The sequence below is a fragment of the Stegostoma tigrinum genome, chromosome 3 (genome assembly GCF_030684315.1).
Source record: "Stegostoma tigrinum isolate sSteTig4 chromosome 3, sSteTig4.hap1, whole genome shotgun sequence".
NCBI lineage: Eukaryota > Metazoa > Chordata > Chondrichthyes > Orectolobiformes > Stegostomatidae > Stegostoma > Stegostoma tigrinum.
This window is the reverse complement of record NC_081356.1, coordinates 11,091,797-11,113,938: the sequence shown is the minus strand read 5'-3', so window position 1 is coordinate 11,113,938 and position 22,142 is coordinate 11,091,797. Positions and strand designations below refer to the sequence as shown.

Sequence of the window (22,142 nt, the reverse complement as noted above, 5' to 3'; positions counted from 1 at the left end):
GCATAGGCCCCTTCAAAAATGAAGCTTAGGAAAGAATGGGGAATCAGGAAATGGCAGAGGAGTTGAGTAAGTACTTTTCATCAAACTTCATGGTAGAGGGCATTAATAGTGCCCTAAAGGAGGCAATAAACAGTAACTAGAGAGAAAGTGCTGGGGAAATTTAAATTCATAGGGAGATGTAGAGTTCAATGGTTGCTGGAATTCAATAGCAAAATAGCAAGAAAGTAGCCGGGATTGGAAGAGAAACAATGTAGAAAATTGAGGTTAGACGTAACAGTATATCATTGGATTAAAACTGTCTGCTGTAATTCTGACCATTCACGGCAGTAGAAAGCATGATTAAAGTATTCCTGAACTTGCGATATTCTAGAAACCAATCTAAAGACAAAATTTCGGAATGTTTTCACGAGACCAAGAACCAATGTTATATCTGTCAGAGAGACAAGACAGGAGTGAAATGAGTTGACAATTTTAGTTTAATTTTATTGGAGTTTGGGCGCCCAAAATACTACAGTGATTAAATAAGAGAAAATGGAACTGGGGGTGTGAGTTTTAATGGACCCTGAATAAATAAACAAAAGCTTCTTTGGTGATTTTCACTGAAATTTCTGAAGGTGTTTTTGACAATTTCACAGTGACCATAGGCCCATGAAGCAGAACCTTTCAGAGTTTGACATGTTGTCAATCTCACTGAGAAGTATAATGAAGATGACTCGTGGGGAATGACATGCCAATTCTGGATCAATAGAGAACCTTCTGAGATTTATTTTAAGCATGAAACAAGAGAAAGTTTGGAGCTTCATGGTACCTTACTCCATTTTGTATCTGACCTGTAAATTGCTGTTCCCGAGTGACAAAAATAAAATGCTTATTTCCCTGCATGTGTATTCTTTACATTTTCTGCGGCTTTCAGCATTCACAACATGTCAAGAGGCAAACCTAGGAAGGAACATTATGGCTGATGAGTGTGCACAATAGGTTAGGGGGTCAGACAGAAATAAATGAGCAAATCTTTTATGTCATTTAGACGTCTCCATTTAGTCTGTATGTTCAGTGTGATTATTGCATGTGCATTTTGAGCAGTACAGAAATTGCATATATATTTGTGTGCATGTTTATGTAGATTAGTTAGAATAAAGTCGCTGTTTCTGTGCTGTTCATTCTATGTTAAAACTCCATGGGACCCTCTACCCAATCTTGTTAGGGTAACCTTCTTCTGCTTCTCTATTGATTATTTTCCCTTTGAATATGTCTATGCTCAATTATCCTTTGTGGAGTCTTTTTAATTCACTTATGGGGTGTGGGCTTTGGTGGCTGACCAGTATTTATTGCCCATCTCTAGTTGTTCTTGGGAAGGTGGTGATAAGCTGCCGAATTGAACTGCTGCAGGCTATGCTGTAGGTTGTTCCACAATGTCCTATGGGGACAGTTCCAGGATTTTGACCCAGCAACAGTGACGGAATGCCAATATATTTCCTTGTCAGGATGGTAAGTGGCTTGTTAGGGAACTTGCATGTGGTAGTGTTCCCATGAAAGTGCTGCCCTTTTCTTTCTAGATGGAAGTGGTCTTGGGTTTGGAAGGTGCTGTCTAAGGATCTTTGGTGAATTTCCATACTGCATCTTTTAGAAGGTAGCAGCAGTGTGTACTGAGTGTCAGTGGTGTACTTTCTACAAGATGCAGTATGGAAATTCACCAAAGATCATTAGAAGATGTTGTGCCAATCCAGAGGGCCGCTTGGTCCTGGATGTGTCATGCTTCTTGAGTTTTGTTGGAGCAGCATCCGTCCAGGCAACTGGGGAGTATTCCATCACATTCCTGACTTATGCCTGATAGATGATGGACACACTTTGAGGAGTAAGGAGATGAGTTTTCATCACAGTATTCCTAGCCTCTGACGTGCTTTTGTAGCCAATACATGTATATGGCTAGTCCAGAGGAGCATCTGGCCAACAATAACTGCAAGGATGTTGATAGTGGAGATTCAGTGATGGCCACATCATTGAACATCCGTGAAGGTGTTTAGATTGTCTTTTATTGGAAATAGTCATTATCTGGCACTTGTATGATACAAAGTTACTTGTCACTTGTCAAGTCGGGATATTGTCCAGGTCTTGTTGCATTTGGATGTTGGGCTACCTCTGAATCTGAGGAAGTTGTGAATGGTGCCAAACATATCCAGCTCTGGGCTGACAATTTACTCCTACTTTCTCCTGAATTCTCTGGATTTGTTCATAATGATCTTACTTATGACTCTTTGATTTTAGCCTGTAGCATAAATGGAAACATCTTTTGATATCTGCCCTTTCAAAACCTGAAGCATACCTATCAGGTCATCCACGTTGGCCTTCTGTTTTCTTGAGGATAGATCCCAGTTTGTTCATCCTTCCTTGACGAGGATAGCATTTCAGATCTAGTTTTATCCTTTAAATTTTTTGCATACTCATTCCGCTAAATCTTTCTTGGAATGTAGAGGCCAGAACTATGTATAGTGTGCACTCAAATATGGGCCATCCCAAAGTGTAGAGAGGTTTCATACAATATCTTTGCTTTACAATTCTAACCTTTTCAAAACATATACAGTTACATGTTTGTATTTTTGATGAATTTATTAATTTGAGTATGATGGTTCCTTAATTAAAGGATTTGATATCATAGAACAACATAACATAGAAAGAGACCTTTCAGCCTAGCATACCCATGTGGGGCCTTTGAAAGAGCTATACAATTCGTCTCACTCCCTGCCCTTTCCCATACTCCACAATGTTTATTCCTTTACAATTCCCTTTTGAAACTTACTGAATCTAGTTCTACTAACCTTCAGGCAATGCTTTCTAGATAACCATTGTATAATATTTTATCCTTTTTGTTCACTACATTTCCCAGTTTGGTGTCATTTGTAAGCTTTGAGATTATGTCCTCCCAGATCCAATTTATTAGCATATATTGTAAGGAATAATGTTTCAACATGTACCTTGTATGGACATCCCTGCCTACTTCTGTCCAGTTTGACAAATAATCATTTGCATTTTAACCTTTCATGTAATATCTGTAGTTCTTTAAGTGTTGTCCTCTGTTTACTGCCCTGTCGAATAGAGGAAAGTATTTCTTTATTTATTCTACCGTGTTTTCAAGACATTGAACACTTGTTAAATCCTTCTTAAGTGTCTCTGTAAGAACAACAGCTTCCAGTTTCTCTACGTAATGTCATATTTCTATCCACTTATCACTCTAGTAAATTCCCTATGCACCTTCTTTAAGATCTTGACATCCTTCCTAAAGTATTGTCTCAGAATTAGCCATAATACTGCAGCTGGAGTCCAATCAATGTTTTATAAAAGTTGTTTGTGCCATTGCCACCAGTAGGTGGAACATCATGTGCACATGCACAGAATTAGTTGTTGCTTTTAAACTCTACTCTGCAGGAAAGTGCCTTCGGTGATAAATAAATGCAAATATAGGCGTCAGAGTTTTCCTCCAGTTTGGGAGGAGTTCCCACAGGTAGTGTTGAAAGTGTGATTCTGTTTGGAATTTGTTTGAGATCAGATTTATGTTTTAATAAACTCAGCACTGTATTATACTATCATTTCCCCAACTCCGAATTCCCTTCAGAACTATCTTTATTGTCCGTTTTCTTACTTATGCTGAAATCAGTCTGACTGATTTGTTATGCAGTACCTTGGCATTAAAGTCCATCATGCCTCGTTACTTGGTTCACTTGTGCTTTCAAAAACTTGCAAAGTCAAAATGTTTCAGCACCATTCGTGACTTCTCAGATATTGAAGCAGTCCATGCTCAAATGCAGCAAGATCTGGGCAATGTCCAGACTTGGACTGACAAGTGACAAATGACATTTGGTCCACGCAAATGACATGCTATGGCTATCACCATTAAGAGACAATTTAACCACTGTCCCTTGACATTCAATGGTGTTACCATCACTGAATTCCCCCATGATCAACAGCATGGGTGTTATCATTGACCAGAGACTTAACTGGACTTATCACATAAACACTAGTCACAAGAGAGGCCAGAAGTTAGGAATACTGCAGCAAGTAGCTAACTTCCTGACTCCATAAAGCCTCTCCACCATCTACAAGGCACAAGTCAGGAGTGTGATGGAAAACTCCCCACTTGCCTGGATCAGTATAGCCCCAACAAAACTCATAAAGCTTGACACCATCCAGGACAAAGCAACCTGCTTAATAGGCATTATGTCCACATGCATCCACTCCCTCCACCGCTGACACTCAGTAGCAGCAGTGTATACTATCTACAAGATACACTGCAGCAATTCACTAAAGATCCTTAGACAGCATGTCCCAAACCCATGACCACTTCCATCTAGAAGGACAAGGGCAGCAAATGCATGGGAACACTACTGCCTCCAAGTTTCCCCCGCAAGTGACTCACCGTCCTGACTTGGAAATATATCGCCGTTCCTTCACTGTCACTGGGTCAAAATCCTGGAATTCCCTCCCTAATAGCATTATGGGTCAAACCACAGCAGGAGGACTGCAGCAGTTCAAGAAGGCAACTCACTACCACCTTCTCAAGGGCAACAAGGGATGGGCAAGAAATGTTGGCCCAGCCAAAGACGCCCACATCTCACGAATGATTAGGAAAAAATAAAGCTACATCACTTTCTCACCTAATAAAACTCTCATCCTAACACTTGTTACAACTGCTTTGGAGGTACATATATTCATGTGCAAACTGATAATGAAAACCACTTTTAATGATGACGTCCTTTCTCCTGCATTGGGGCACGCCCTCTATTTTATAAATGTTTTGTAAATTTTCCATGATGTTCTGACTTTTTCTCTACTTGTGATGCCTTGGATTGCTCTGCCAACTTAAAAGTTTTAGATATTTTACTAATCAACCTGCTCAGAGATGTTATTTCGCATATCTAGAGATGGTGGCACTTGAACCCAGGCCTCCTGGTTCATTGGTGGGGATGGTACCATTTCACCATTGGAGATAGTAAGATGTAGAGCTGGATGAACACAGCAGGCCAAGCAGCATCAGAGGAGCAAGAAAGCTAATGTTTTGAGTCTAGACCCTCTTCAGAAATGGGGGAGGGGAAGGAGATTCTGAAATAAATAGAGAGAGAGGGAAGGCGGGTGGAAGATGGATAAAGGAGGAGGGAGGTGGAGAGCAGACGGACAGGCCAAGGAGGTGGTGATGGAGCCAGTAAAGGTGAGTGTAGATGGGGAGCTAGGGTGGGGGTTGGTCAAGGGGGTGTGGATGCTACTGATAGGTGAGGGTTAAGTTGGGAGGAGTGGATAGTTGGGAGAAAGAATGGAAAGTTACACAATATCTTAATTTCAATTATAAAATAATCTGGTCTGGAGGAGTTAGAACTAATTTCCTTGAAGTACACAAGGGGGAATAGAAACTTGATTGAGGTATTTAAAAGCATGAGCTGTAAGGACAGCCTAGGGTGGGGAAAAGTGTCCCAACATGCAAAAGGATTAAGAATTAGAGTGTACCGATTTAAAGTAATTGGTAAAAGACCCAAAGCAGAAAGCATGGACAGATTAGGGAGGCAGGGATGAGCTGGGCTGGTTTTGGGATGTAGTCGGGGGCAGGGAAATTTTGAAGCTTGTGAGGTCCACATTGATAATACTGGGCTGCAGGATTCCCAAGCAAAATATGAGTCCCTATCTACTTGCATTCCCCCTGCAGATGGCCTAAAGGCCCTCTCTGCTTCTTCCTGTCCCACAGGCCCGACTGCCCCCTCCACTGACACCCTCATCTGCTTAGCTGAACTCGTCCTCAGCTCAACGACTTCTCCTTCAATTCCTCCCACTTCCTACAGACAAAGGGGGTGGCCATGGGTACCCGCATGGGCCCAAGATATGCCTGCCTCTTTGTAGGTTACGTGGAACAATCCGTCTTCTGAAGCTACACTGGGCCCAAACCCCACCTCTTCCTCCATTACATAGATGACTGTATCGACGCAGCCTCGTGCTCCCACAAGGAGCTCAAACAGTTCATTCACTTCACTAACACCTTCCACCCCAACCTTAAGTTCACCTGGACCACTTCTGAAAGCTCTGCCTCTTTCCCGGGACCCTCTGTTTCCATCTCTGGCAACCACCTGGAAACCAACATCCATTTCAAGCCCACCGACTCCCACAGCTACCTCGAATACACCTCCTCTCACCCACCTTCCTGCAAAACTGTCATCTCCCAATTCCTTTGCCCCTGCCGCATCTGCTCCCAAGATTGATTCCAATCCTGGGAGGTCCCAGATGTTTTCGTTTTTCAAGGACCGCAACTTCCCCTCCACAGTGATCGAAAATGCCCTTGATCACATCTCTTGCATTTTCCACAACCCTTCCCTCACACCCCTTCCCCACAATAACAACAAAAACAGAACCCCATCGTCCTCATGGATCACCTCGCCAACCTCCGGATTCAACGCATCATCCTCCAGCACTTACACCACCTGCAATCTGACTCCACTACCAAAGACAATTTTCCCTCCCCGCCCTTATCTGCCTTACAGAGGGACCACTGCCTCCATGACTTCCTTGTCTGCTCCACGGTCCCCACCACCCCCGGCACTCTTCCCTGCAACCGCAGGAAGTGCCCCTACACATCCCCCCTCACCCCCACCCCAGGCCCCAAGAAAACCTTCCACATCAAACAGAAGTTCACCTGCACGTCTACTAACGTGGTATACTGTATCCGCTGTTCCCGATGTGGCCTCCTCTACATAGGGGAAACCAAGTGAAGGCTTGGGGTCCACTTGGGTCACAACAAACGACTGCAGCTCCCAGTCACGAGCTACTTCAACTCCACCTCCCATTCCTTGGATGACATGTCCCTCCTGGGCCTCCTGCAGTGCTCTAACGATGCCACCCCAAGGTCACAGGAACAGCACCTCATATTTTGCTTGGGAACCCTGCAGCCCAATGGTATAAATGTGGACTTCACAAGCTTCAAAATCTCCCCTCCCCCAACCACATCCCAAAACCAGCTCAGCTCATCCCCGCATCCCTAACCTGTCCTTTCTCCTACCTATTCACTCCTCCCACCTGAACCCCCAACCACCACCTCCTACTTATCAGCCTCATCCCCTCCTCCTTGACCTGTCCATCTTCCCTGGACTGACCAACCCCACCCTAACTCCCCACTTTACACTCACCTTTACTGGCTCCATCCCCGCCTCCTTGACCTGTCCATCTCCTCTCCACCTATCTGCTCTTCTATCCATCCTCCATCCGCCTCCCCATCTCCACTTATTTCAGAATCCCCTTCCCCTCCCCCCATTTCTGAAGAAGGGTCTAGGCCCGAAATGTCAGCCTTCCTGCTCCTCTGATGCTGCTTAGCCTGCTGTGTTTATCCAGCTTCACACCTTGATATCTCAGATTCTCCAGCATCAGCAGGGGATCTGGCCAATTGGATATCAAATTGGCTTAAAGGTAGGAGACAGAGTGGGGTGGTGGGGGATTACTTTTCAGACTGGAGGCCTGGGACCAGCGGTGTGCTACAACAATCAGTGCTGGGTCCACTGCTTCTCACCATTTATATAAATGATTTGTATGTGAATATAGGAGGTGTGGTTAATAAATTTGCAGATGACACCAAAATAGTTGGTGTTTTGGACAGTGAAGAAGATTATCTCAGAGCACATTGAGACCTTGATCAGATAGGCAAATGGGCCGACAAGTGGCAAAAGGAGTTTAGAAAAATATAAGGTGTTGCATTTTGAATGGACTTATACAATTTATAGTAGGGCCCTGAGGAGTGTCGCTGAACAGAGAGACCTAGGGGTGCAGGTGCATACTTTGTTTAAAGTGGCATTGCAGGGAGACAGCGTGATAAAGAAGGTGTATGGCACACTTGCTTTTATTGCTGAGAATATTGAGCATAGGAGTTGAGACATCACTTTGCAGCTGCACAGAACATAGGTGCAGTCCCTTTTAGAATGCTGCACACAATTCTGGTTGCTGTTGTAGAAGAAGAATTTTGTTAACCTCGGGACAGTGCAGTAAAGATATGCAAGGACATTGCTGGGAGTGAAGAATTTAATTTATAGTGAGAGGCTGGATGGGCTGGGTTTTTTCCCCCTGGACTGTTAGAGGCTGTGGGGTGACCTTCTAGAGATTTATAAAATCATGAGGGGCATGGATAGGGTGAATAGCCAAAATGTTTTTCCTATCCAAAAGTCCAAAACTAGAGGGCCCAGGTGTAAGGTGAGAGGGGAAAAATTTCAAAAGAAACTGAGGGGTAACTTTTTCCAACAGAGGGTGGTGCCTGTGTGGAACAACTGCCGGAGAAAGTTGTGGAGGTGCGAACAATTGCAACATTTAAAAGACATCTGTATGGGCATATGAATCGGTAGGGATTAGAGGGAAATTGGCCAAATTGTGGTAAATGGGACTGGGTTAGATTGGAATGTCTGCTCAGCATGGATGAGTTGGACCGAAGGGTGTGTTTCCATGCTAAATAAAAACCGAACGAACTATGGACGGTGGGAATCAGAAACAAAAACAGTAATTGTTGGAAAAGTGCAGGTGTGGCAGTATCTGTGGAGAGAAATTAGAGTTAATATTTTCGGTTCACTGCTGCACCTGAGTTTTTCCAGAAATTTCTGTTTCTGTGTTGTATGACTGAAATGTTAATTTTTACAATTCTGGGAAATTCAAAACTTAATGTATTGCACTTCCTACATTGATGTATAAAACCATTCACATTATTTGTATCTTTGATATTTGTGAAATAATTCTTAAATAAGTATTTTTGGCTAAGCGGAGTGCAGGAAGATCCCACTGTTTCCAAGACCTCCGTGTTGGAGTTTAGGAAGAGGTTGCTCCCATGGGAGTAGATCCTGAGAAGATTTCTTATAAAGATGCTGGTAAGTAAAGGAGCAGATTGAGATTGTTTGCTGGTGCATTGACTAGCAGAAAATATGTTCATAAACCACACTGTAATTCATTTACAATTTATGCCATTATTATTAACTTAAAAGGATAATGTTTTGAGTACTGGAGTGGTTTTGAAATTAGAGCAGGATCTTAAATAAACACAGGCTTTATTTAGCTCGGGAACCAGATCTTGCTGGCATTTTTACAAATCTTGTAGAAGTGAATACGTGTTTAATTGAAACTTGTAGCAATGTGCATGCTACGTACAGCTGTAACTTAATGATTTTTTTTGTTTGTTTTGTAAGTGGTATGGTAGGAACTCATTTAACTCCTGAAGAGTCCCATAGAAAACTAGAAACATTGTCTGACAGTGCCCAGATTTTAAAAAAAGCACCACTCTCTTGGACTGCAGTAATTTCTATGAGAGTGAAACTGTGCATTTTTATTCATCTGATTTTTTGTTTAGTGTTGTAGTCAATTGCTGAGTTCAAAAGTGCAAGTTTATTTAAAATATTGAGTATCATAATAAATGCAACTGAAGGAACATCAGTACGCTCAGAAACTGTATGTGGTTTCTCATTACACCAATAACCTTGGAGCGAGTATTTTGGATTCCCATGTTGAACAAGGTCTTTGCAGCAGCCAATGCCTTCCCTATAACTATTCCTTATGAGCCAGTATTAATTTTGAGCTGGATGTGGTTGCATAGTTCCAGAAAATTATACTCCGTGGAGAACGTGTCATGGGAATGAAATGTTTTTTGAAGAAACGTGGTACTTGGACAGATTTAGTAAATGGTAAATGGCTGGGAGTGGCCATAATGATTGTTTAATTTCCACCTGACTGGAATTTTTGTAGTTTTTGCCATTTCAAGCATGCCTTTTCCAGATGATTTGATAAAAAGTTATCTGATGGGCTTCTAATCTATGCCAACATTTCTTTGGTGGCTAGTCTGAAACTCAGAATTCCTACACTATGGAAACAAGCCCTTTGGCCCAACAAGTCCACACTGATTCTCAGAGCATCCCACCCAGATCCATCCTCCTATAATCCACCTAATCTACACATCCCTGAACACTACAGGCAATCTGGCATGGCCAGTCCACCTAACCGGCACAACTTAGGACTGTGGGAGGAAACCCACGCAGACACAATGAGAACATGCAAACTCCACACAGACAGTTGGCTGAGGGTGGAGCCAAACCCAGGTTCCTGACACTGTGAGGCAGCAGTGCTAACCACTGAGCGACTAGTAAACTTGAAATATAATGGACTGCAGCATCCAATTGGCTCGTTAGGTAAGAACAATTTGTAGTTGACCTGCGGAACCTGAGGTATCAGAGGTAATGGGAACTGCAGATGCTGGAGAATCCAAGATAATAAAATGTGAGGCTGGATGAACACAGCAGGCCAAGCAGCATCTCAGGAGCACAAAAGCTGACGTTTCGGGCCTAGACCCTTCATCAGAGAGGGGGATGGGGTGAGGGTTCCGGAATAAATAGGGAGAGAGGGGAGGCGGACCGAGGATGGATAGAAAAGAGGATAGGTGGAGAGAGTATAGGTGGGAAGGTAGGGAGGGGATAGGTCAGTCCAGGGAAAACGGACAGGTCAAGGAGGTGGGATGAGGTTAGTAGGTAGGAAATGGAGGTGCGGCTTGGGGTGGGAGGAAGGGATGGGTGAGAGGAAGAACAGGTTAGGGAGGCGGAGACAGGTTGGACTGGTTTTGGGATGCAGTGGGTGGAGTGGAAGAGCTGGGCTGGTTGTGTGGTGCAGTGGGGGGAGGGGACGAACTGGGCTGGTTTAAGGATGCAGTTGGGGAAGGGGAGATTTTGAAACTGGTGAAGTCCACATTGATACCATTAGGGTGCAGGGTTCCCAGTTTCCCCCCACAAGTGATCGAGAACGCCCTCGACCGCATCTCCCGTATTTCCCGCAACACGTCCCTCACACCCCGCCCCCGCCACAACCGCCCAAAAAGGATCCCCCTCGTTCTCACACACCAACCCACCAACGTCCGGATACAACGCATCATCCTCCGACACTTCCGCCATCTACAATCCGACCCCACCACCCAAGACATTTTTCCATCCCCACCCCTGTCTGCTTTCCGGAGAGACCACTCTCTCCGTGACTCCCTTGTTTGCTCCACATTGCCCTCCAACCCCACCACACCCGGCACCTTCCCCTGCAACCGCAGGAAATGCTACACATGCCCCCACACCTCCCCCCTCACCCCTATCCCAGGCCCCAAGATGACATTCCACATTAAGCAGAGGTTCACCTGCACATCTGCCAATGTGGTATACTGCATCCACTGTACCCGGTGTGGCTTCCTCTACATTGGGGAAACCAAGCGGAGGCTTGGAGACCGCTTTGCAGAACACCTCCGCTCAGTTCGCAACAAACTACTGCACCTCCCAGTCGTAAACCATTTCCACTCCCCCTCCCATTCTTTAGATGACATGTCCATTATGGGCCTCCTGCAGTTCATATTCCGCCTGGGAACCCTGCAGTCTAATGGTATCAATGTGGACTTCACCAGTTTCAAAATCTCCCCTTCCCCAACTGCATCCCTAAACCAGCCCAGTTCGTCCCCTCCCCCCACTGCACCACACAACCAGCCCAGCTCTTCCACTCCACCCACTGCATCCCAAAACCAGTCCAACCTGTCTCCGCCTCCCTAACCTGTTCTTCCTCTCACCCATCCCTTCCTCCCACCCCAAGCCGCACCTCCATCTCCTACCTACTAACGCCATCCCACCTCCTTGACCTGTCCGTCTTCCCTGGACTGACCTATCCCCTCCCTACCTCCCCACCTATACTCTCTCCACCTATCCTCTTTTCTCTCCATCCTCGGTCCGCCTCCCCCTCTCTCCTTATTTATTCCAGAACCCTCACCCCATCCCCCTCTCTGATGAAGGGTCTAGGCCCGAAACGTCAGCTTTTGTGCTCCTGAGATGCTGCTTGGCCTGCTGTGTTCATCCAGCCTCACATTTTGTTGTCAACCTGAGGTATCAGCTTGGTTCTCTACTTTGTGCTGAGCTAGCTGATCTCCAACAAAATGATTAGAATGCTATAATTGTCCCTGGCGTAGCAAATCAGCTAAGGCAATATTTTATCTGACTACTATTGAAATTGGAACTGAGGTGAGTTCAGGATTATGCTCTAAACTAAACAAAAGAACTGCAAATGCTGAAAATCTGAAACATAACAAAAAAGAATTGGTGGAGAAACTCAGCAGGTCTGGCAGCATCTGTGGAGAGACAACAGTTAGTATTCTGAAGAAGGGTCACTGACCTCAAAAAAGTAACTCTGTTATCTCTCAACAGATGCTGCCACACTTGAATTTCTCCAACAATTTCTGTGTTTGTGTATTTCAGGATTATGCTTGACTAATTCTCCTTTAAATCGTTAACCACCACTTAACTCACAAAAATTGATGTATGACAAAGTAGTAGCAAAGGAGAATGCATATGACAAAGTAAGGAAACAAAGCTCAACATCAAAATAATGGAGTATAATCAGGAGTTATTCAAAAGTTAATATTGCCAGATCCTGCTGGAAGAGGTTTGTTCAACTTTTTCCAGCAACTTTCTCAAAAGAATTTGGAAGATTGTGTATAATTATAATGGAGCAACTAGGAGTCTGTCGGCTTTACAAACCATGGCAACAATTATCAACAAGAATGAGAAAGATATTAAATTAGATTTGAATCAGTAAAGAAAGTAATAGAGAAGAAGAGGGGTGAAAAGCTAAGAAAAAAATTTAAATCTCAATGAATGTGCAGGACTGAATTGATTTTATATTGTTCCCTTTCTGGGCCTGAAAAGTTAATTGCATTGCTTTAACAAGACATTTTCAAATCAACCTGGCAGAGATGTTGTTATTCAATTCTGGGGCAGGTAGGACTTGAACCTGTGTCTCCCGGCTGTAAAGATAAGAGCGTTACCACTGTGCTACCAAAGACTTTGCTTTAGTTAATTAAGACATTTTTAACAGCATGAGTACCTTGTGAACTCTGAGCAGCAATGTTCTACAGCAGATTTAATGAACATTTAATGCATAAACATAACATTTAAAATAATAGGAAGTCTGAGGATAAGGAGCCTGATGTGACAGCAAACAGCTTAGCAGCGTTAATTGACAAGAAAGTTCTGGAGATTCACATCTGATGGCATATATCTTGATCCCTCTGAATTTGTAGGCTGTTTTGCTCCTTAATAACTGCACGTGTCATGAACATTTCATTATTATCCTGTGAAGAGCTATGGACTGCAACACCTCTCAATTAAAAGGATTGTCACCTCTTCTTGTCACACCACCAAAAGGTAAAAATCAAGATGAACCTGATCTGAAAGCTAAATAAAAAACCAAAATAAAAATGCGGATGCTATAAATCAGGAACAAAAATCTGGAAAGCTCAGCAAGTCTTGTAGCATCTGTGAAGAGAAAATCAGAGTTAATGTTTTGGGTCCGGTGACCCTTCCTCAGAAGGGAAAACGTCTGAGGATGGGTCGCTGGACCGGGAACATTAATTCTCTTCACCAATGTTGCCAGACCTGCCAACCTTTTCCAGCAAATTTTGTTTTTGTCCCTGGTCTGAAAGCTCACTGGCATGGCAATTAAATTAATTTAAAGCAATAAATAAGGCCCTGTTCGATGGAAGAAAAGTGCTTTTTCTCTATTGACTGGAGGATCATCTGAGATTATGCTCAATCCTGGAAAGAGATTTAACCTCAGCCTTCTGACTCAGAAATGAAAGAGCTGCCAACAGAGCCAAAATCCATTATTAAGCTGGGTTGAATGAGCCAGGTAGGTGGTTGTCTCATTGCATGGAGTGGACAAGATCATTCTGTGTAGCAAAACTGGTTTTAATGAGCACAGAGATGATTGGCAAACTCCTAGTATATGTGCATTAACAACAAAGATGGTGATAAAAATCTATCCATTCTTCCCATTCAAAATCGGTGTTTGCACTGAAAACTGCTATATAGTTCCAACTTTATTTCACTATTGACTTGCAGTAAGCAGTCCGTGAACAATAAAAATTATGTTGCACTGAATTGTAGCATCAATTGTTTCAATGAATCATTGCAGAATGCGTACTACTTTTATCCCTCTTGTACTCATGAGATTTGTTTGTTGAATTGTAGCAATCTGTGTTGCTCAGGGAAATTTTCAAAACTGCATTGCCCCTAATATCCGGAAATTCAGCTATTTTCCAGATTACTTAGATACAAATTTGGAATGTTTCAAGGACTAACCGGTCCTTATGTATTGTACAGGAGGAATCAGCTGTCAATGACGCTCAGCCTGTCTAAGGTCAAAGGTAAGAATCATTAATTAGATCAAGAATTACATGAAATGTAAAGGTTATATAATTAATTTGATGTGGCAAAATGCCAAAATCAACATGTTTGCTCTTGTGGCATTAAATTACTGTAGTCAAGGGTGATTAATTCGTTTTCCCTATTAAAGCAAAAACTACATGAGAGCAAGTACTGATAAGGTACTTTCTGGAGATCAGCTCTGTCATTTTTAAGATGCATCTTTTTAGAGGATCTTTCTGGATAATCTTGTACAAGGCTCGTTATTAAAAATTACAAACATTAATTTGTTCACATATGCATAGTTTTGCAATATTGGTAAAGTGAATTAAGACTGAAAGTAATTCAACTTTATCCTGGACCGTGTCCAGTCACTTCTTTTGTGGATTATGTTCAACATTGTTGACTTAACTGTTACTTTGTTCCTGTTCTGATGGTTTGATTGATTTCATTTATTTATTGTCACATGTACTGAAACACAGTGAAAAACGTTGTTTACAAGTAGTACAGGCAGATCATAGTAAGCAAAGGATGTGTAGACCAAAAAGACTTATGGCATACATTACAGAGAGTGTGCACTAAGCAATATAAACGTTAGCAAGATTACGTTATTTGTGGCTAGAGAGTACATTCATCAATCTGATAACAGCTGGGAAGAAGCTATTCCTGAACCTACTGGTGCATATGTTTAGGCTTCTGTATCTTCTGCCTGACAGAAGAGGATGTAGGAGGTCATTACCAGGGTGCAATGACCCTTTGATGTTGGCAGATTTTCCGCAGCAGCGAGCTGTGTAAATGGAGTCCATGGACGGAAGGTTGGCTTCTCTGATGGTCTGGGCTGTACACACCACCTTCTGTAGCTTCTTACGGTCCTGGGCAGGGCAGTTGCTGTACCAGGTCATCATGCAAACGGACAGTTTGCTTTCAGTGGTGCATCTGTAGAAATTGGTGAGGGGCCTTATGGACATGCTGAATTTCCTGAGCCGCTTGAGGAAGAAGAGGCGTTGTTGTGCCTTCTTGACCGTCGCGTCTTTGTGGGAAGTCCAGGATGGGTTGTCAGTTTTCGCCACTCTGTGGAACTTGATGCTCTTCACCCTCTCAATCTCAGTTCCATTGATGTAGATGAAGATGTATTCTCCTTCTTTCTTTCTGAAGTCAATGATCAGTTCTTTAGTTTCGCCGACTGTTGAGAGACAGATTGTTTTTCATTGCACCACATTACCAAGCCCCCTATCTCCCTTCTGCAGTAGCCGATATCTGTCCCATTATGGTGGTGTCGTCAGCAAACTTGTAGATGGCGTTCACTCGGAACTTGGCAACACAGTAGTGTACAGGGAGTATGGTAGGAGGCTGAGGACACATCCTTTGAGGGGATCCAGTGTTGTTATTGTGGAGGAGGTGCAGTTCCCTATCCTCACTGATTGTGGCCTGTGGGTCAGAAAGCTGAGGATTCAGTTGTAGATGTATGAATACAATAAAGGAGTTTTATCCACATTATGCTCTCTAAATTTCAGGCACTCTTAGACAACCCATAAGGTTGGAATACCTTCCTTCTGCACATCCTTTTACTTTCCACGGTCAGTAATGCCCTATTTATGAATTTTATATGTCATTAAATCTGGAAAGAGCGATTCCTTATGGCATTGCCTTGATGGTAAATAATCAACATTTAGAACTTCAGGATGCTTGGGACAATATTGACAATGTCGACATTAACAAAAAAGTGTGAATTTAAATGCAACCAGATTTAGAGAGATCAAACCTCCCCGTGAAACGTCAAACATTCAGAGAAGTATAGCACTGTAATCCTGATCCTTTCCCAATCAAGCAGAAGGGCCACTGAATGTGACACCTCATTGGTGGGACAGGAGCCTTGGGCTTAAAGCCACATATCATTAGTTCTCAATGACTAAAGGACCCCTTTCAAAGTATAGTCATCACAGAAGTTTTCTACATACACACATACGCACACACAAATGCAAACGTAAACATAAGCATGCACAAAGCAGGGGCACATGCACATGCCTTCCAGACGCGGTGCTGCATCCCATCAAAATAATATTAATATAGAAGTGTAGCATTTAAGGTGTGACTTAGGAATGCTTTTACGAAGGTAATATTTACTTGCAGATATCAATAACACAGACATGTCAGCTTCTCACTGCAGAATCTGTCTATACTTGCACACTGCTACTTCCCACCCGCTGTCCCCAAACAAAATGCAGGTGAGGTATCCAACTGACTCCATGCTTCACGTGGTGGTTGAAATTTACCCCTGCCTTCTAGCTCACATAGAACATAGAACGTTACAGTGCAGCACAGGCCCTTCGGCCCTCGATGTTGCATCGACCTGAGAAACCACTCTGAAGCCCATCTAACCTACACTATTCCATTATCATCCATATGTTTATCCAACGACCATTGAAATGCCCTTAAAGTTGGCGCATCTACTATTGTTGCAGGCAGGGCATTCCACACCATTACTACTCTCTGAGTAAAGAATCTACCTCTGACATCTGTCCTATATCTATCAACCCTCAATTTAAAGCTATGCCCCTTGTGCTAGCCATCACCATTTGAGGAAAAAGGCTGTCACTGGCCACCCTATTTAACCCTCTGATTATCTTATATGTCTCAATTAAGTTACCTCTTAACCTTCTTCTCTCTAACGAAAACAGCCTCAAGTCCCTCAGCCTTTCCTCGTAAGACCTTCCCTCCATACCAGGCAACATCCCAGTAAATCTCCTCTGCACCCTTTCCAAAGCTTCCACATCCTTCCTATAATACGGTGACCAGAACTGTACACAATACTCCAAGTGCGGCCACACCAGAGTTTTGTACAGCTGCAGCATAACCTCATGGTTCCGAAACTCAATCCCTCTACCAATAAAACCTAACACACTGTACACCTTCTTAACAACCCTATCAACCTGGGTGGCAACTTTCTGGGTTCTATGTACATGGACACCAAGTTCTCTCTGCTCATCCACGCTACCAACAATCTTACCATTAGCCCAGTACTCTGTATTCCTGTTACTCCTACCAAAGTGAATCACCTCACACTTATCAGCATTAAACTCCATTTGCCACCTCTCAGCCCATCTCTGCAGCTTATCTATGTCCCTCTGTAACCTGCAACATCCATCTTCACTATCCACAACTCCACCGATTTTAGTGTCATCTGCAAATTTACTACCCATCCTTCTACGCCCTCATCCAGGTCATTTATAAAAATGACAAACAGCAGTGGCTCCAAAACACATCCTTGTGGCACACCACTAGTAACTGAACTCCAGGATGAACATTTCCCATCAACCACCACCCTCTGTCTTCTTCCAACTAGCCAATTTCTGATCCAAATCGATAAATCCCCCTCAATCCCATGCCTCCATATTTTCTGTAATAGCCTACCACAGGGATCCTTATCAAACACTTTACTGAAATCCATATACACCACATCAACCACTTTACCATCATCCACCTGTTTAATCACCTTCTCAAAGAATTCAGTAAGGTTTGTGAGGCATGACCTACCCTTCACAAAACCGTGTTGACTATCCCTAATCAAATTATTCCTTTCCAGATGATTATAAATCCTGTCTCTTATAATCCTTTCCAATACTTTACCCACAACCGAAGTAAAGCTCACTGGTCTATAATTACCAGGGTTTCCGCTACTCCCCTTCTTGGACAAGGGGGCAACATTTGCAATCCTCCAGTCTTCTGACACTATTCCTGTAGACAATGACGACATAAAGATCAAAGCCAAAGGCTCTGCAATTTCCTCCCTAGCTTCCCAGAGAATCCTAGGATAAATCCCACCCGACCCAGGGGATTTATCTATTTTCACACTTTCCAGAATTGCTAACACCTCCTCCTTATGAACCTCAATCCCATCTAGTCTAATAGCCTGTATCTCAGTATTCTCCTCAACAACATTGTCTTTTTCCTGTGTGAATACTGACGAAAAATATTCATGTAGCACCTCTGCTATCTCTTCGGACTCCGCACACAACTTCCCACTACTGTCCTTGACTGGCCTTAATCTTACTCTCGTCATTCTTTTATTCCTGACATACCTATAAAAAGCCTTAGGGCTTTCCTTGATCCCACCTGCCAAAGACTTCTCATGTCCCCTCCTGGCTCTTTTTAGCTCTGTCTTTAGGTCCTTCCTGGCTAACTTGTAACTCTCAAGCGCCCTAACTGAGCCTTCACGCCTCATCTTTACATAAGCCTCCCTCTTCCCCTTGACAAGAGATTCAACTTCTTCAGTAAACCACAGTTCCCTTGCTTGTTCCTCCCTGTCTGACAGGTACATACTTATCAAGGACACACAGTAGCTGTTTCTTGAACAAGCTCCACATTTCAATTGTGCCCAGCCCCAAAAGTTTCCTTCCCCTCCTATGCATCCTAAATCTTGCGTAACCGCCTCACAATTGCCTTTCCCCCAGCTATATCTCTTGCCCTGTGATATATATCCATCCCATTCCATCGCTAAAGTAAACATAACCGAATTGTGGTCACTGTCACCAAAGTGCTCATCTACCTCCAAATCTAACACCTGGCCTGGTTCATTACCCAGTACGAAATCCAAAGTTGCCTTGCCTCTTGTTGGCCTATCTACATACTGTGTCAGGAAACCCTCCTGCGCACATTGGACAAAAACTGACCCATCTAAAGTACTCAAACTATAACGTTTCCAGTCAATATTTGGAAAGTTAAAGCCCCCATAACAACTACACTGAGATAACAAAGTATGAAGTTGGATGAACACAGCACGCCAAGCAGCATCTCAGGAGAACAAAAGCTGACATTTCGGGCCTGGACTCTTCTTCAGAGCTCTGACGAAGGGTCTAGGCCCGAAACGTCAGCTTTTGTGCTCCTGAGATGCTGCTTGGCCTGCTGTGTTCATCCAGCTTCACACTTTTTATCTCAGATTCTCCAGCGTCTGCAGTTCCCATTATTTCTCATATCAACTACCCTGTTACTTTTGCTTCTATCGAGAATCATCTTTGCAATCCTTTCCTCTACATCTCTGGAACTTTTCGGAGGCCGATAGAAAACTCCCAACAGAATGACCTCTCCTTTCCTGTTTCTAACCTCAGCCCATACTACCTCAATAGATGAGTCCTCATCAAACGTCCTTTCTGCCACCGTAATACTGTCCTTGACTAACGATGCCACACCTCCCCCTCTTCTACCACCTCCTCCCCCACCAAATCTAACTGAAACATCTAAATCCCAGAACCTGCAACAACCATTCCTGTCCCTGCTCTATCCATGTCTCCGAAATGGCCACAACATTGAAGTCCCAGGTATCAACCCATGCTGCCAGTTCACCCACCTTATTTCAAATTACTTCTAAAAGCTCATGGAATTTCTTTGTAGACTCCAATTTGAGAACCTTGACATAGGTGGCCTCTTTTACATACTTAAGTAATTCCAAAACAAAGAAAAACTTGTTAGTAAACAAAATTTACATGATCACCACTGAACTTCGGCAGTGCATACCTTCACAGTTTATTAAAATATTTGTTGTTTGTTATTCAGGATTTGTGTGAGGAAGTTTACCAGCTCAAGGGTGGAATTCTCAAATACCTTGAACAGTTTCCAAATGGTTTCTGCAGGGGAAAGTTGTTTGTTTTTGACAATTGCTATGCCATTTCTGCCAATGATGACATTATTTCAGGTAAGTACAGATAAACTGTTAAAGCATTGTTGTATCTGACTCATAGAAATAATTCTTGATCTTTATTACAGTAAATGAAATGAATGACCAGACTGACGTACTTTTGATGTTAGCTAAGAGTGTCTTACTCTTCAAACAGATTCAGCAAACTGAGCAGAATTCTATATAGCCTCACTTAGTTCAGCAAAGATGCAATTTCTCTTATACAAATCTCGTTCGGCACTATCTTACAAGTCATTCAATTTCAAGCTCCTAACTACTAACAATTACAGAATCCACACATGGATTTATCATAACCAACAACAGGTTTGTTAGTACTTCAATCACTGTTTTTAATTGTTTAACATGTTTGTACTTCTAATGCTTATGAAACTCATGGTGTGATTTTCTGCTCTAGAGTGCAGCTATTGTGGTATCCCTTGTGATGAATACAGACTCTGCAGTACTTTTTACTGCTGTCAGCTTGTTTTGTCCTGTGTTCAGTGTCCAAAAAGGCTTTCTAGCCAGTTGTATTGTGTGGCAAGAAAAGGGAAACTCAGCATCCGAAACACATTCGGGCCGTACCAGAAAAAGGGAAAGTGAATGTACTTAAAAACGCATGCCGATTCCTGTCATGTTCCCACATTAGTTTTTTTTTAAATCCAGAAAAAGAGAGACCAGACTTGAAACTATAGGGGTAATGGGAACTGCAGATGCTGGAGAATCCAAGATAATAAAGTGTGAAGCTGGATGAGCACAGCAGGCCAAGCAGCATCTCAGTTGTGCTCCTGAGATGCTGCTTGGCCTGCTGTGCTCATCCAGCTTCACACTTTATTATCTTGAAACTATAGGAGTTTCCATTTCCTCAGTGATTTCATAAAGTAAGACATTTCAAAGTACTTCAGTACTTTTAAAGTGGAGTCACTATGGTAATGTAGGAAATATGGCAGCCAGTTTGCACATCCTTCATGCAGTGCATAAATGACCATATAGTTTGTTCAAAAGCTCTCAAAAAATCACTAAACTACACTAATCCCAATTACCTGCACTTGGTCGATAGCCTAATATGTCCTGGTGCTTTAGCTGCTCATCCAGGTGCTTTTTAAATGTTGCAAGAAGACCTGCATCCACCACCCTCTCAGGCAGCATTTCCCAAATATCTACCACCCTTTGGATGAAAATTCTATTCTTCAGATCTCCTCTCGACCATTTACTCTGCACCTTTAGGTTATTCTCTCTGGTCTTGGCCACATCTGCCGTGGGGAAGAGATTCTCACAATCTACTCTGTCTATGCCTCTCATAATTTTATATACCTCAATTAGATCCTCCCTCAGCCTCTTCTGCTCCAAGGGAAACCAACCCAACCTATCCAGTCTCTCCTCATGACTGAGGCAACATCTCTGTTGCACCCTGTCCAGTAAATTGAATCCTTCCAATAGTGTGGCGACCAAAACTGCAGACAGTATTCCATCAGTGGCCTGAGCAATGGTTTATAAAGTTGTCACAAGACTTCTTTGCTCCTATATTCTACACCCTGGCTAACAAAGGCAAGTATCCCCTATTCCTTTTTCACCATCTTGTCTACCCGTGTTGACATCTTCAGGGATCTATAGGCTTATACACTAAAGTCCTTCTGTTTCTCAGTAGTCTCCAAGGACATAACACACCTTGCATAAACTCTTCCCTTATCAGATCTCTCAGAACATCGCCTCACACTTTATCAGGATTAAATTCCGTCTGCTGTTACTCTGCCCAGACTGTAGCCGGAGATGATCCTTCTTTATATCAAACAGCACCAATTTTCGTATCATCTGCAAACTTTCTAATTATATCTTCTACATTCACATCCAAGGTGCTTACGTACATAACAAACAGCAATGGTCCTAGTACTGAACCGTACCACGGATCAGTGGTACGCCACTGGTCATAGGCTTTCAATCACAAAAACAACCCTTCCACCATCACCCGTTGCCTCTTATTGGTAAGCCAATTTTGGATCCAGTTTCCCCAGCTTGCCTTGGATCCTATGGGCTCTTTACCTTTAGGATCAGCCTTCCATGTAGGACCTCGTCAAAGGCCTTACTGAAGATCATATAAACTATATTAACTGCAATACCCTCATCAAAATATTTAATCACTTAAAATATATTTAGGTTCTCTAGGACTCAGCCAGCTTAGTCAATTGTGATGCTACCTAGTCATTATTTGTGATGGGCTTTGAGGCCCTTGATCCAGAGTACATGCCAACCTTAGTGTTTTGTTAAAT

General features: G+C 43.0%; 1 protein-coding gene across 1 annotated transcript; it reads left to right on the top strand.

The window, feature by feature from the left end:
• Positions 1 to 35: 35 nt before the first annotated feature.
• LOC125450655 (thiosulfate sulfurtransferase/rhodanese-like domain-containing protein 2) lies at positions 36 to 20,478 on the top strand. The gene is given in 7 exon segments (XM_059642589.1): positions 36 to 66; positions 8,751 to 8,870; positions 9,197 to 9,253; positions 9,256 to 9,314; positions 14,051 to 14,209; positions 19,758 to 19,896; positions 20,294 to 20,478. Coding segments are annotated over 7 exon segments (750 nt in total).
• Positions 20,479 to 22,142: the final 1,664 nt, after the last annotated feature.